The 17,586-nt window shown below is 31.8% G+C and overlaps 1 protein-coding gene across 2 annotated transcripts; it reads right to left on the bottom strand.

Annotated features, from left to right (window-relative positions):
- Positions 1-399: 399 nt before the first annotated feature.
- Positions 400-5,364, bottom strand: LOC137924693 (uncharacterized). 2 transcript variants are annotated; one of them, XM_068768112.1, is made up of 7 exons: positions 5,148-5,364; positions 3,754-4,256; positions 3,238-3,339; positions 2,914-3,022; positions 2,218-2,364; positions 1,609-1,743; positions 400-643 (listed from the first exon to the last, which is right to left on the bottom strand). In XM_068768112.1, the coding sequence occupies exons 1-7, from the start codon at positions 5,362-5,364 to the stop codon at positions 510-512; spliced, it is 1,347 nt and encodes a 448-aa protein (XP_068624213.1). In that variant the 3' UTR covers positions 400-509. The 2 variants fall into 2 exon arrangements, with proteins under 2 accessions (XP_068624213.1, XP_068624215.1); XM_068768114.1 differs by lacking the exon at positions 1,609-1,743 and having other exon boundaries at positions 5,148-5,338.
- Positions 5,365-17,586: the final 12,222 nt, after the last annotated feature.

Consider the following 17,586-nt stretch of genomic DNA (forward strand, 5'->3'; position numbering starts at 1 on the left):
TTCGTTTCTATACTCACCAGCCTTTAAAAAAATTGTGCAAATAAAACAAGAAAAGATTGGCACTTTCAATTCAAAATACTCATTTATTTCTTAATAATAACTGATAATTACATAGTTACTCTTAAATATTATTAATTACGCATATAATAATTCACAATATATTTACAGATAAATTATTGTACTCAATTGGTATACATTTTAATTTATCAACTGTTTTTTTTAATATTAAAATTTAATAAGAAAAAAGCTATTTTTCAGTAACAAAAAATAATAATAAATAATATTCGTAATAATAACAATAATCTTTTTAATTTCTTTTTAAAAATCTAACGAATAAAGAACTAGAAGGAGTTTAAGATATTAAATTGGAATAAATTAATAGAATATGTCGATGGGGTTGTCAATATTTTTGTCACTGAAAAATACTTTTTGTAACTTTCGAGGCATGAAATATTATTTTACAAGGATAGGATATATATTAACATATTTCAATACAGATTATCCAGGCGTTATCCGAATTCCCGGTAATTTTCTTTAATTATCAAAATTGAGATAACTAATATTATCATCGCTCGTGTTACATAATGAATGTGTGTTTTTGTAACCGATGAGTTCCCGTGTTGCATTGCAGCTGGAGTTTCACCTACAAGAAAAGGGGAACATAGTCTTATATTTTATTTCGGTTCACTAAATTAACTTAAAAAAAATAATCACAAACACAAATGAGATCTTACAAATCTATTGGGTTTAAATTTGATATAATGATGTTACTATCATAAATATTATAATCCAAAAAAAAATCATTCGTTCCGCGTTACACTCCCTCGAAAATCTTTATATTGGAATGCTTTACGTGTAAATATTGACAGCTTAAGGTAAGGTCCTTTCTAAAGAGATTTGCACGCAATCATCCTATGATCAAAAAGTTTAACAGTTTACTCATTCAGGCTAAATATCTAATTCATCAACCTGTACCGAAGCATCTGAAGGAGCCCACGAGACTACTTACTGTAATTCAAAGCGACACGCTACGCTACTAACCAGGATAAATAGCGTTTGTTTATTAAAAAAAAACTGATCTGTAAATATTAAATAACTCGATCTGTTAATCTCTACTATCAACTAATTGCTTCTTATTATTTTTGTAATCATTATCATCATTTTAGCCGTTCATCTGTTGCTGAATATAGGTCTTTTCTGAAGATTGCCAATAAGACTGGTTGGAAGAGCATCAGGCGAATAGCTTGTAGCTGGATATCCTACGCCGCTCTTGCCAGTTTCTAGTCTCCACTCCAAAACCTTAAAGGCCCTAGCTGTATTCTGTTCTGCGTGCAATGTCTTCTGCCCACTTCAACTGGCCAAACCACAGAGCTATGTCAATAACTTCGTCCGTTTATGAATCTCATTCCTGATTCCATTTTGTAGAGAAATCCCGCGCATAGTCTTCCAATTATTTTAGAGACTACGTGCAATACATTGCACGGCGAAGTCCTGGCTTAAGATGGAAGTGCTTGCTTTGTAGTTATATAATAATAAAATATTGTTTGCAAGTGAAAAATATATCTTTAGGTACATAGAGGACAGGTATTAGCAAAATGCATCACTAACTTTGCACAACGTGCACGGTGACTGACGCAGCTTTAGCATTTGCTGGTACACACGTGTAATTTCCGGCGTGTCTGGGTTCGGCTTTCCCTATTATAAGTTCACTTGTCTGTCGACCGTTGTTTACGCTAACTCCATCTGCATAGATATTTCACGTATTAATTATCACAGCTTGTAGCTTAGGCGTAAATATCAGTTTATTGTTTGTATCGCTTCCACGAAGTACGTGGCTTTTGAAAAATAATCTTTGTTATCTTATATTATATTTATTATTCGTCGTTCAAAAGTGCGAACATTGTAACTTCATTTTTACCAAAGAATAAGACCAAAAAAATATTTGTATGTCCCAATAATAAAAATTTTGCTTCTAAATTTTAAGATATAAATCAAACAGTCCCTTAAAATAATCATCTTGTATAATACATGCTCAATATAAAATTGCTCATACAGGACGTTATAAGTGATTTTGTACAAAGATTCATCATCAAAAATGTAGTCTAGGTAGAAGTTAGCAGTAACAATATCTGGTTTTAATAAAATAGGATTTAGATCTTTATTACCTAAATCCAACATTGTTAATTATTGGCGCCGACAGGTAATTTCAGTACTTACTTAAGTCGTAATTAATCATTCTATTTTCGAAGTACCAGAAAACATAAGATGGCGGCTCTGTGGATCTTTTAACAACACAAACAAGTTTCAGCATTGAGCCTTCGTGTATTATTTTCTCTGATTCACCTACTATTTCGGCGTAAGCAGCTGCAACAAAGAATATAAAAATAAACGCAAAATGTCTTAATTAAAACATTAATTATTCATAACATTGGGGTAATTTAAAGAACTTTGTTTTACGATTACAATAGTTATCATTATCGATAGATATCTAGGACATGAAGCTATCTTATTCAACAGATAAAACGTGTTTTTCAGTTATAAGGATACTACAGACATATTACTGACCTAAGATGAAATAAATGTGAATTCCAGGCGTTTTTTTAGTATCTACGGATTTGCCTACATCCCATTATCATTTTCATCGCCAACAGCCGTAACACAAGCACAGCTGGACATAGGCTTCCTCCAGCGTCTTCTGACGACTGTGACTAGATCATCTGTCCACTTTGTGGATAGACGTCTATCGCTACGCGTGTCAGTCCGTGGTTTCCACTTCAAAACATTAAAACCCCTATCACTATGCGGGGGAACGCTAGTTTCAGTATGCTTAATTTCCTGGTCTCATCGCATGGGTACATCATACTATGGGTACACATACATACATAAATTAGTATATTAAAAGAAACAACTTACCGACTAAAATAAGTTTAAAGAATATACTTGTGGGAGGATGCGTTGGTACTTGACATTCGTAATATCCTGCGTCCCCTGATGTAGCGAATTTTATATGTAATGCCCAATCCTTTAATAAAAGTTTAATTAGAAAAAAGTACTAAAAGTAATCAATGTGTAAAACAAAAATCCGCGTAATAAATCTTAATTGTCTAAATTGATTTCTACATCAGGATTAAAATGTTCTAAATCTCTGTCGATTTTCAAAATTATTTAAATAAGTCTCAAATCATATTAACTGTTCAATATTTTAATTAAATCATATGAAATAAATGAAATATTCACCTTAACATGTCTCCCGTGACCAGAGAAAAATCTACTGTCCGCACTATACGTAACAAGACCAACCGAAAGAAGGGAATAATCTTTTCGTCTTATCCATGTTACCTGAGGAAAATATGTAGAGTTAAATTACAAAAAAAACATAATGTCATACAAGAAAATCAAAAGAGGGCAGTGACATCTTGAAAGAATATAGACTGTGGTTTACGATCTAAAGCCGCCAGCTGGACTTCCAACAGGCATATATTTTATGAATCGTAACAATGCTCACAAAGTAAAATGTCATGTACTGGGATCTTGCTTTATATGGTATGTGACATTCGAGAGGATCAAATTCTATTGTAGTAATACACAGTTCACATACGAGTATATAAACCTTAACATTTTTGATAGACGAGTATATAATTTATTCCTATCAGTAGATTTATAACGCCAAAAGGCATAAGTATTTGTAAGAGATAAATTGCTATCTTAATTAGAGGTGCTAGGAAATTCATGTTTATTTGCAAAAATACTCACCGTATTTTCAGTGATGTCACTAACTTCGCAATGTAAGATAGCAGTCGTTCCAATTTGTGCGACAACAGTGGTACAATTATCGGTCAAAAAAATTCCTCCCTTATTTGTTTTGGTGTTCAATTTATTGACTGCCGAAGCACTCGAATCTCTATACAATTTCTTTATTTTATTCAATGACTTAGACAGTGACGTGTCATCTAATTCCATTAGTATTTCTTTTTTAATTCTCTCGTAATGTTTCGAGTGATGTCTTTCTTTATTTATCAGATCCTTAACCCCGTTTTTAATTAGCTGGTCAAAGTTATGTACATCTTCGTAGTCCTTATCCAACATAAGCGATGACAATCTTAAAGGTTTAGGTAGCTTCAGAACTGTTTCCTGAGTACTTAACAGGTAAGTGCTTGTGGTGAAATCATTGGAAGCATCATCAATGTTTTCTGTTGTAGAGTAAATAATTGTAGACTGCGTCGACGTAGTGGATGTAGTTGTTCTTCTTCTATGACCTAACAAAATTGTAAATGAAATGCGTGACTAAAATAACTATATTGACTATCAACCTTAATATTTTTAGTCAGCGACATTAAACCAACTTTAGAGACAATATTAGGTAACTTCAGATCAAAATAAAATGAATAGTTATTTTGTCAAAGAAATGGTAGCGACAAGTTAAAGACCAATTAAAATTAAGTCATGGGCCCGATTTCTAGCAGGCGTAATACTCGTTCTTTATATTAAAGTAAGATTGCCAATGCTTACTGAAGAAAGAGAATAAATATCTCACATTCTTCTATCAATCTGTAATCTGTGCATTACAACCTCTTTACGGGAGTAGGCTTGTGTGACCGTCGATGGAACAATTATTCAGCGGGTTACATCAAAGCATCTATCTAAATTCACCAATTTTATTAATTATTCTTAGTCATATAAAATAAATCTTATAGTTTCTGAAATCATTAAAATTTGGTTTTGATTTAAGTCATTGTCCGGTTTTTTGGTAATTTGCCAAGATTAATTTACCTTTATTTACATGAATCATACAATTTGTATGCGGTGTTGATAGGAGCCAGAAGTATAACAACTAAATATCTTTATAGCCTGCTGAAGATTTGAGCCTAGCAAACATCAGCTCGTTTTTGGACTAAAAAAGTAGCTTTGGTACGATAGTTGAAAATTCGATTAAGTGGGGAGAGGAAAGTGAAAGTTAATGCATTGCGTGGGCCATCTTCAACCTGCTATGGCGACGATCAGCACCAAGCACTGTATCCAGCCCCTAAGCTAGCGCGCGTAATTCTAAAGAGTGCTGAGAAGTTACGTTATTATAAACATCTCTATAACAACTTAACTGTTATTTATTAATTTACATGATCTCTCTATAAAAATATGACAAACTTTACCTTTCTTGTGATGCCTCGTAAAATTACCAAATACACTGCCCAATCTCTGCTGGTTTCTCGTCGTACACAGTTCCAGTGATTTAAAGTCATCGCTATTCTGTGAAATTGTATTGGAAGATCTCTGCGACTCCATAGCTTTTGTATTCACTAATAATTCAGCTTCGAGTAAAAGAACAAGAGTGGCATAGATTAGTTTCAGTTCTTTGCGGCTAAACATTGTTTTGGCACTGTTCATTGAAAACGTCACATTTGGAGCAAACTATGTTCACATGTGTCACTTAAGTTTATAGTCATTATTGTAATAGAAGTATAGATACACTGTGTTATCTATTTTTGATGTCCAGCGCAATAATACTGGATTGAAACATCATTCTGAAACAAAGAAATAATGCTAATTATTGCATCCGGAAGAATATCGACTCACTATCCGTGCAGAAAATTTTGGGGAAAAACACGATTTCGGTGAAAAATAAGATTCAACAAAACTGAAAAATCATTAACTAAAAAATTAAGGATTATCTGCGGGTCGGGTGGGAAAGGAATCGTAACCGTGGCCGTTTACGCAATCAATCTACCTTTGGGATACACAGATAGAACCTTAGAAGTTACAGTAGTACGCAAATGTGTTTCTGTAGTTTTCACGACATGCGTCAAAAGAACACAAGCTTTCAACCGTCCGGTACAATCCTATTATCAACGAAATGTTATCATACAAATAAAATCCTTTTACAATTTTCCATGCCTGTATATTATTATTTATAACTACATATTTTACGTTAAAATTTATTCAAAAAGTGTATAAATTAATTTTGAACATCTTATTTCTTCTACGATTATTTCGCTTGCCTTGAATATGATCTTCCATATGCCCTTGAATAATATGCGTACAATATGCCTTTACAGATAATTTAGTTCCTTTGAACAAATAGTGAAATGAACTTATTGTTGTGGTCAAACTAATGAGTTTTTATGTATATTTCTTCATAACTTGTAAAGAATCCTTTCCACGGAGTTACCGCAAGTGTATTTATAAAATGTTAAATAGAAAATTAAATGTTGCAGGTTTCGTTTTGGACTCCAGGGTTATTATAAACAAATCCCATCATTTCAAAAATAATTATCATAACCACGAAGTGGTTACGAGTTGAAAATTAAACTCTCCGTATTTAAACAAAGTTCCACTGGCTTGTTATTAAATTTAGATTTCTATTTGTGCAGATTTTACATAAATGATAAAACCTTTGCAGTGGCCCCCGTGCTTGGATTGGAGCCAAACCTATAGTAATTTTCGCGACACTTGACGTTTCCTTTAAGTCGTAAAAGAAATTTGATGAAACTTCGTTTCTCGAAATTGCCAAAATTGAAATATCTATGTAGCAGTTGCATCTACTACAGGTCTAGAATATTGCTTTAAATAAAATTATTAACCACAATTCATCGGATAAAAGTAAAATACCGTATTTGTACTTAGACGAAAAAACACTGAAAACTAAAAGTTGGCCATTGAATTATGAGACAGTTGGTAATTTTTAATCAAGGTTTTTTGACTTGCAAACGAGACATAGCCTTTCCAGAGCCAGACCAGACAACTCTCACTATTTGACCAAATGTTAAATAATCCTACCAATGTTGCTTTGAAAGCCCGTTCCAGAAATAAGTTGATATTCGCTGCTGACAGGTGTAAATCCTGTACTCGGTTTTTGAAAGAATGTTTCATTATAAATTGTAGCGAAATGTCAACCGGGTACACTTATTAACATTTTCATCTACTAGGAATACCAACCATAACTTGCGGCGATGCGTAAAATTATACATGACCTGTTATAATAGACACAGTAAAATCGCTCACCAGAATTATAAATCAGAAAAAATTAATTTAATTACGAAAATATTGTATCCACGACTAGTTATAGTGTTCTAAATTTAAAGTTAAACTAATATAACTTTCAATTAATATCTCAAGCGCTCAACTTTTTAAGACGGAACATGCAAATTGAAATTCAATTAGTGTTGAAGTGTTTCCAATAATTGTTTAAGCAAAAGATATTACGAAACTTTAGATTATTTCGTTACTTTATATTTAATACATGTTTATAGATTATTTAAATTTAACCGTTAAACCAAGATAATGATTATTTTACAAAACGTCAAATGATCCAAATCTCTTAGAACGGTGACTATAGTTATATTACACTTTTGAACATACAAATCGTTATTATTATAATCGGACAATCGTGAACGTGCTAGACATACGCTTTTACTATAGATTTCCATTAAGAACGGATGGTAGCGGAGGCGGTCGGGTTACCGGTATTTCGAAATTGATTTAATAAATGCCAAACGGATCTTAGAGGAAAAATATTGTTTCCAAGTATTGCAGACTTGATGTTAGAGTACAATAAAACCGGTTGGAAGCGGCCTGCCTCCAACTTCTTCCGACCACTCTAACAAAGTCATCAATAGGTTTAAGCTCAGGGAGAGTCCGTCGTGTACCCGTGACCCAGCTGTGGACCAGGCCATAGTGCACGCAATTACGAATGAAGTACACAAGGGAATATAAGTACGAAGTGGAGCTAGATGTAAGGTTAAAAAGTTGGACTATCGCCTGCATAATGGAAAATAAAGAACGCCGTAACAAATTTTTAAAATATTGTTATTAAATATATCCAAATATAAAATAAACAAAAATTAAATATTATATACAGTACCATAATTTTAAAATAAAAAGCAATAATAATAGACATACCTACTAAAAATAAAAAACGTGATACTAAAATAATGCATCGTAGAAAAAAAGGCGATGTTTGTAAGAATTGTTAGTGAACAAAAGGTACTGTAAAATAACTTATGAACAGTGACAGTAAAGAATGCTAATAAAAAATGTGGTGAAAATTATTTGATACTAAAATCATGTCAAAGATTTAAGATGGAGAAACGAGAGACCACCAAAAAGAGGGCAATATAAAAAAAAAAACAAAGTCATAAGTTCACCTTGTGAAGAAACTTCCAAACAATTCAGGTACTCCTTAAATGCCTCTCAGCACTTCATACTTCTTATATTATGCTACACTTTGAAAAAGACATCTTTTCCGATTAAGTTAAACACATCTACTGCCCATAATACAAGTATTTCCTGTCTATGGTTCTGCCAATGCTTACAGTTAGTACAATAATTTTATTGTAATTGCTTTTTTTAGGTAATTAAACTAAATAATTATAAACATACGTACGTAAGAATACTTGATAAAAATTACAAAGTCTAAAAAATATTAAATTATTGCCACGCCATAATGTAATTGATGTACGAAATTAAAAATAATTGAAGTGGATATAAATCGAAGAATTCTTTATTACTAACAAGTGACGTCATTACATATTTGTTTATTTTTAATTTGAATACCAAAATGTACTTTCAGCAGAGCTTTCATAGCAATTTCTCTGTAAATTTTCTGTTGATCTCTCCGATGCACAGTTTATTTAAATTATCCGATATTCCAATGGCTTTGGATAACCAGTGAGAAAGAAGATCGTGATTTTTGAGTGTAAGGACATAGAATGCAATGGGTATTTTGCAGCTCAAATTTTATTGTAAAAAAATTTTAAACTATCTCTATATCATAACAAACATTTTGATTTTATACCCATAATAAGAGAAATTTTCGTTTGACAAAACGCTGCGCTGGAATATTACACGAGACGCAAGAGAGGCTGTAGTCTCATAGAGTGAATTAAGTTTAAAAAAGATTTTGGACTAGTGTGCAATGTTAGAAAAAACTAAAGAAGATAAGTTGAAGATAAAGATATAGGTAAAGACAATCAACAACAATATCAAGGTTGAGAAAAAAAGTATAAATTTTGAATTCTTTTTTAAACGATTGCGATATTATGTCACAGTTCTAAACAAAATACTTAAATATTTTATATGAATTTTTGAACGTGGCAAATAATAATTTCCTTTGACGTTAAATCTCAACTTCCGAGTCAGATGTTTAAGGCGCTAACGTCGTCGGCGACAACCAAACTTTATTTCGTCATTTTTCGACGTATGAGGATGTAAAACTGAAAGTCATTTCTCGTAAAATGTTTTAAGCGAATATTTCGCATAAAAGGAGACAAAAAGAATTCTTACGGAAATCACAACTCGACAGAAATATGAAAATCTGAAATACAAAAATATGATAAAAGCTTTTATGTATTCATTCTGCTTCATTAAGATTACAAAGGCGTGTCGGCATGAATTGGTTGGGCTTTACTCAATTACAAGTTCAGCGTCGAAAGGGAAAGTTACTAAAACGACGTGCTCGGAATGACGAAAAATAATATTTAAAAAAAATCAGACCATACATTTTTGTCTATTTCAAAACTAATTATTCAGCCCAAATACATTAAACATAAGAAATTTAAAATGGAACATTGTGTTTCTATTTACAATTAAAAATATATAATAAATTAACAACATTGTAGCATTTATCAAAGCCTTATAGGGATGAGTACATCGTTTATTTGTTCGCCAAAAAACTTTAAAACTTTATCACTTTCCAATTATCATATTGTTACACCCGTTTCCAATCAAATACATATACATGCATCCATCAGATAATCCATCCAATGTGATCACTCATAAACACGGAATCACAGTAATCAGATTATTAATAAAACTCCGCAAAACCTTTTTATTAAATTAAAAACGCATATTAACTGTAAATCGACAGAAATCGCTTATTATTCCATAAACGATTATTTAACTGTCAAGTATTCTTGGTAATGATGTCGCATGATTATTTTGCTGTCCTTTAGGCTATACTGAATTAGCATGTGCGTAAATCGGTATTGTTAAGTCCTGCTTTTTCTTCACAGCTATAATACCTTCCGTTGTACCGTAGAGTTCAAAACAAATTTCATTAAAAATGTTGACGATCAAAAAGAGTCCCTGTTAAAAGTTCCCATGTTCAATAAATTAGTTTAATTTTATCTGTAAAAATGTTTCATTAGTTTATTTTTTATATCGGTAAAGTCTGTAAGCAAAGATAGTAAATAAAAGTTACTTCTTATATCTAGCAATCCTTTTGAAAACTTTTATTCCTTAGTATAATACTTTTTATTTTATTTTTATTACGATATTTATTTTTTTCTGTAACCCTTAATGTTACATTGGTAAAAGTGTAATTAATGTATAGTACACCTACTTTTAAGTATAGTGTACCATACATTAATTAATAGTAAATGAGCAATACATTCGTCCCTTTAAAGCTTTTGCACCTTTAACAAATCAGTAAATAATGAATAATTTAATAGTTTAGTGCTTAAATTGACCGATTTAAACTAATTACTATATAAATTTAAGGATGTAGCGATGTCCTTTTCTAGACCGGACTTATTCATATTTTCAAGGACATTAAAAAATTAGTTCTGTAACAAATATACTTAAACACCTAACAACTAAAGTAAACAAGTAATACGATCCCGTCTACGTAATTACTCAATTAGTAATAAATTTGGTGGTAAGAGCTGAAGGATTTAGGCGTGTCACGAGCGATCATCAGCTTACTTTTGGAACGAGTTTCCAAACCAGCAATGGTAGTTTAACTTGGTTAGGTATGGGAGGAACGGAGGTTTGTAAAGGTGATCGCAATTGAATTGCAAGGCGGTCTCCTTAAAAGCGGGGAGAGTCGATAGCCCCGCGCTCTGCATTCAGTCCCTCTTCCTATAACGCGATGGACCCGACTATATATCTATCAAATGTTGAGAAGTTACGTCATCGTGCAAACAAAAATCTTAAGGCATGCCCAAATAAAGTATTGCAGAATTTTGTGTAAAGAGATTCGTTTCATCTTTGTAAGAAAATATTTTTAAACATTTCATTATTTTTTCTTTCATTGGGGAATTGCTTGTGAGTTCTTTATTAATTATTTTTTTTAGTAACTTATATAAAACATTTGTGACGTCAATGAAAAATTACCTAAACTTGTAATGGGATATTCTTAAACTGAAATGATGATCAAGGATGCATCCTAGTGGGCCCATATATTTTTATAATAATTAAGTATGTAAATAGTTATTAATTAAGACGAGAATTACAAGTTTTAGAAAGTATTTATGCTGTCAAATTTAACGTATTGAATAAAAGATATAAAATAAAACGTTTTATTATAAATATTATTTTTATATGATATTTAAATTTATTATAAATTTAAATATCATATAAAAATAAATAAATAGATAATGTTAAAAAACGCTGGTAATAACAATGAAAATAATTGAACTACGACAATTAACTGTTTGAAGTAGTATTTTAATTCAAAAGCATACCAATTCAAGTTTATGCTTAAAATTGTAAAATAAAATTTAAAGAATATCCCGTAATTCTGTGTGGAAATGTATTACTCACGTTTATGTACGTGCTGTGTCCAATTAGCCATCTAATTTGACTCGCTACAGCCCCTTACGAACCGGAATTCAAAACGTGAACGAGGTGTTTGACTTCAACAATAGGGCACGCCATGACTTGTACCTATAGTGTAGTAAATATTTCAACCTACACGAAGGAACGCGTACTTAAACGTATACAAAATTATAAAACTTATAAGCCAATATTTAAAGTTACTACTTATATAGAATAAAAACAAAATACAATGTCAGTAGACCCTGGATGTAGGCACTTTCTATCACATTCTACTTGGAATCTATGAATTCAACTATCCAGCAGTGATCGTCCTGCGGCTAAACTGGTGATGTTGATAATAACATAATTTCATTTTAAAATTTTACTATTTTAAGTAACAAAAATAATGAATTAAATTGTTCTTAAATATATGTGCAAATTATTAGCAACTTGGTTTACTTGGTAAGTACTCATTAATCTATATTACAAAGTGATGAATAAACTTCATAGTTTTTTTTTAGTATTTTTATATTCATTCTTTTTTCTTTGTTACAGGCAGAGACGTTTATTTTTTATTTTTCTTTTATTGCTCTTTCTCCTCTTTTCCTCACAATATTTTTCTCTCCTTTTCTCACATTCTTCAAAAAAACCTTCACTTTCTAATCATCTTTCACACGTCGCTTTTGTTTCTTCGTTTACATTCATAATCACAATGATTCTTATTTTGTACCATATATTTAAAAGTTTTCTTTATTTAAAATTTTATATTATTTATTTATTCAATGGCACAAATAGTTATAAACGATTCGTCGTGAGTGTTAAAGTTAAGAGAGAAGATGAAGCATGACCAGTCATACAATTTGCTGTAATAGATTACGTAGGGTTGTATGAATATCGACTATCAGTTAAACACTGAGTGTGAATCATTTTCATAATTTTTCTTTCAGCCGTAGGAAGTCCAATGCCGTACATTGGCCTCCCCTATAGAATTTCAATAAAACCGGTTGAAAGCTTCTTGTATTCAATGTCTTTCTATGGCCTTAACCATTCCTTCCTTCCTGCTCTTGCCAGTTCAGGGTCTCCATTCTAGAGTCTGAAGGCCTAAGCGTTATGTAGCCTCCCAACAGCCACTTCAACTTGCCAATCAGGTCGATATCGATAACTTTCGTTCGTATAATGATCTCAATCCTTATTCCTTTCTCTTAGAGAAATTCCGAGCATTGCTACAGCTCTTAGTACGATTGTTATTGTTAGAGACAATGAGGCTTGAAGTGAGAGAACACGTTTCACTGTTAACACATACTTGTTTTAGAGCTTCACCTTTAGGCACTTGAGTTATTGGACGAGAAGATGTTTCGTAATTTCTCGAACACGTATTTTTAAGTTGGATTCAATTATATCAATAGGTGAATAGTGAGAAAGTGTTTTAATAGTATAAAAATTCTAAACGCAAGTAATACGCACCGATAAAATGTTTAACCCGATGACCGAGTATATCAAAGGAATGTGAAGCCAGTAGACTGGCGCGGCGTAACATTATAAGGTGTGTTCTAATAGCTGCTGTAAAAAGGCAAACGTTCTTTTTATGTACGACTGTAAACAATTTTCATACGACTTAATGTTCGCGAAATTTTCAATTCCAAGTTTCTTATCAGTAAACGGAACTGTTTTTAAATTCTTCTTATTTTTTCATAACATTGTAAGATATATTTTTTTGTTATGGACACATTCTATATGTTTCTGAATATTACTACTTCATTAGATACAGAACGATATTTCACGTAGCCAAAGCCGTTTTACAGCGAATTGTTGGTCCCACAGAAATCACCGTTCAAGTTACATTATTCATTTCACCGGGTTTAGAAAATACTGAGCTCTTAAATTGTTTATGTAACCTTGGCTTGAGCTGTCTCATAAAATGCATTGAATATTGCCAGAAAGGGTTAAATCTTCACTCCATCGACTACTACTATCATGCTATCAAGAAAACATCTAATATCACAATTAATTTAAAATTGTAAGCTCTTAAAGAGTAAGTGAAGAATGTGACTTAAATGTTGCGGTATATCCAGTACGCCATAAGCCATAACTAGTCAGTGAGGTTTGAAATCAAATAAAAACAAGTCTATAAATAGAATATAAAGGAATACTCCTATCAAGTCCATAAGGGATTTAAAGTTGCTATAAAAATTCTCTAGAGTGCTAGTTGTCGTGTAGACGTAATATAAACCGGTCGTAACACATCTGTAAATTTCGTAGTCACTACTATTCCACGTAATATTTACTTTTATTTAGAGATTGAGGTCAATTTTATCCAAATAAAGTAGCGGAGTATGCATGAAATTTTAAATTACATTACTCATGGATTCAGAAACTTGATTATCCGATTCAAATGAAGCAATAAAATGTTGTTACATAACGGAATTGTATCAATATCTAATCAAAGAGCTATTTAGTCATCGACATCTTGGTATAATCTGAGGACTTAATTATGATTATTAAAAAATATAAATTCACAATATTAACAAGGCGTTCTATATGATTAGTATTACAGCTCAAACCTGTTGCTACACAAAGTTTTAGAAATTAAAATTCAAAAACTATTTCTGCGTTCATCACGACCTCCAATCCAAGTAACAAAATTAGCCACGGTGACCCTAAACTGTAATTTGGAAATAAAATAAATATACTACCGAGAGATCTTTTAACCAATACGACATTATATTCATTTATTTCGTCATGGCCACTGTTGGTCATAAGTTATAGATGCGATTGGTAGAGAGTAACGTAGGGTAAAAACGGGACATTAGTAAATATTTAATAACTTGACTAGAGCTAAGAGAGAATCCTCGAGCATGTTACTTAATATCCTAGCTTTCTTTGTTGTCCTACCTTGTTAATAGGCCGACTCGATTTCAGTAACTAAACTCTATCTACCTTTCCACACTCTAACTTAAAAGGTGGAAGTACGGAAAGGCTTTAAATCTGCCTCCTAAGCCGGTGCCTGAAGGTGCCTACTTTAGCATTCAATTAAATCAAACAGCATTTGTTAGTACCTAAAAAAGAATTAGCAATATTCCATACAAAACCGCAGTATCATTGGACAGGCAATTCAAATTAGGCGTCGGTCGGCCCCTACTGGTCTGATGACACAATAAAAGTCTCGGGAAGTTGCTGAATGCGGGCAGAGCACGACCGCCCATCAAGGCGATTTTAGGGTCAGGCCTGTGCCTTGCATTAGGCGTGTACCGATCGACGTGATTATAAAATCATATTAAGTTAGATCAAAAAGCGTGTCATAGTTTTGTAATAAAAAAGCAAAACTCTCTACTTTAATAAAATCCAACGAATGAAGACATTCACATCTTTTTTTAATAAAAATTTTGTAACATCTGAACGTGTGACAGTTCTGGCGGCAAGCCAACAACTTTGTAGTTATATTAAACGAATATTTGCAAACATTTGAACTCAGATATCACCAACACTGACCACCATTATAACTGTTTAACACACGTGTGACACGTTTGTAAGAGAAACTATGAACTAACAATCTCTATTAGGTTCACGACAACCGCAAATACGTTTTGCAAGGGACGTAGCGAACGCGGAACAAATGCGAAAGATAAAATGGTTAAAACATTTTCTATTGCGGATACGATTCATCCGGTTATTTGTTACTACTTCATATAGATAAATCTATTAAAGATTAGTATTAGTGTTCCTTTATATCTGTAATTAGGTAAACTCTTTTTTAATACACAAACCCATAAACTGTTTTTTTTTTGGGTGTGAATGCATCTTTATGTGTTTACTGTCTGTCCTCTGCTCGCTACATTTTTTTCTATAATTTCACCCATTGGACGTCCACAGCTGGACATAGACTTCCACAAAAATTACCAAAAGGACCGATTGAAAGCGGCCTTCGGATGAATATTTTTTTCATTTTGACGCCACTGTACAGAATACTTTTTTAGAATTTCATAAAATCCATTCGTTGTAATTTTTAACACACTAAAAATATCCTAGCAAAGTTTTATATAGCTATAGATTCGAAATAAGATTTTTTGTGATGAACACTATTCCACCTCTTTTTAGGTAAAATTTATAATAAATTTTTTAGTTAAATTTTACTCGGCATAAAGAATATTTGTAATTCAATAAATTATTATAATTATTTTTATTTACTATTTTTTATTTATTTATTATCATATTCATAATTAATTAAAAAAGTAGAATATAAAAGCATTAGCCAATTTAAACAGATAAATTGACGCACTTTTAAAATACTCTTCTATATTTTTGTGGTTTATTTAAAAAAAAAAAAACTGTATTCTATCTAATAATGTGAGCAAAGCAAATTGTAATCATTGTTTGCTAGGGCGATATTCCAATCATTATTATAATACAAGAACACTAAAAACGAGTAAATTTTACTAATATTTCGTTATTAAACAATATGATCAAACTGTAAGAGTCGGCTAGGAATGAAAAGGTATTAAAATAAGTCCGTTAAATAACAGATACAAACTATTAATAAGCGCTTGAATAGGATTTCATCATCGTCTCACTTCAGCACTAAGACGCTCCCTGATGGCTTTAGGCCTCTCCAATAGATTTCCGTGAACTTGAACATAATCGTCTCTTCACCTTGTGGATGTACCCCTTATGCTGCAAAATACCGTCGCTATCTCCACTTCGGAATCCTAACTGACTAGTTTCGGAACCCTAACTGCCATTAGTTCTGCACGCTATGTAGCCTGCTTATTAGCCACTTTAACTTGCTAATCTGCTAGGCTAAATTGGCTACTTTCGTTCGTCTACTGAACTCGTTACCTATTGAATTTGAGTCAAACTAATTTATGTAAATTACGGAGGCTGTTAAATAAATTGACGGACTTTATATAAAATAAATATATATGTAACTGGTGGCACTGCTTTGTTAGTAACTAAACGACTATACAGTTTAGTTTGTATGGTTTAGTGGTGGTTTGCAAGTGAATCTTGGATATAGGTGAAAGAAAATTAATTACACAAATATAGTAATCGAAGTCCATTGCTGGACATAGACCTCCTTGCATTGAAATATAGGAAAGTACCATTAAAGAAATATCATCTACTGTTTTCTTTTTAAATATTAATGCTGTTGATTATTTTTCATAATAAAATACCATCGTTACAGTTAACAATTTCTCTAATGCCTTCTAGATACTCGTATATTCAGTGTGCGTAAAACTTAAATCGAGACTTCGGACAATAAACACTTCAGTAGAACATAGATATAAGCCGCAGTAATCACTTACCGACAGTCGACTTGTGTGCACATTTGTCACTCTTAGTTTGATTAAAACGGAATGTCGCAACTAAATTCTTGTTTATTTACCACTAAGTTAGCAAAGTAACTTGATTTTATAATAGAATGTGTAAAAAATGTGTAAAAACTACTCCTGCAACTCTACGTGTCAACGCTCATCGTTTCTCATTTATATATTTATTAATTTTTTATTTTATTTTCTTCATAAGGTAAACTTTAAGATGCGGTTGATTGTTGCTAACTAAAATCACATTAAAACGAATTGTACCAGACTTACTTATATAGTATCACGTAGCTATGTGGAAAAAACTTAAAATCCAGTATTAAAATTAACTTAAATCTTGTAAGAGATAGTAATCTTATCGATTTCTTTTGATAAAAAAATACTGATATTAAAAAGTCACCTCTTTTAAACAAATAACACTGCGGTATTTTCAATTTTTATAATGTAAAAAACGTAAAATGTTTGTTATTTCGAACTTAATTGCAAATAAAGTATGCGGAATAATTTCAAAATCAGATAAAAAAAGGAATATAATCAAGTATACGATATAATATTTTATAATATCTTCTTTATAAAGTAGCTACATTACAATAAGAGTAATGAAAATGTCAATAGTTCAAAATTAATAATTCTGTATAACAACGCGTCTTCAAACCGAAAATAAATAATGCCTGCACATTAAGCCCTGGCCAAGAGGTGCCTATCAACAATGCCACCAGTTCCTGTTTCTATGAGGTCCGGT

The sequence above is a fragment of the Battus philenor genome, unplaced genomic scaffold, assembly GCF_028537555.1.
Source record: "Battus philenor isolate CCGP_79_NKW_IND1 unplaced genomic scaffold, ilBatPhil1.0.hap1 SCAF_24, whole genome shotgun sequence".
In the NCBI taxonomy this organism is placed as follows: Eukaryota; Metazoa; Arthropoda; class Insecta; order Lepidoptera; family Papilionidae; genus Battus; species Battus philenor.

What these genes read in the sequence shown, in the direction of transcription:
- LOC137924693 (XM_068768112.1), bottom strand. Translation starts at nt 5,364, where the DNA reads ATGTTTAGCCGCAAAGAACTGAAACTAATCTATGCCACTCTTGTTCTT. An exon ending in GTGACATCACTGAAAATACG is followed by an intron (nt 3,340 to 3,753) that starts GTGAGTATTTTT and finishes TATTTTCCTCAG; the next exon opens with GTAACATGGATAAGACGAAA. An exon ending in CTTTAAACTTATTTTAGTCG is followed by an intron (nt 2,365 to 2,913) that starts GTAAGTTGTTTC and finishes TCTTTGTTGCAG; the next exon opens with CTGCTTACGCCGAAATAGTA.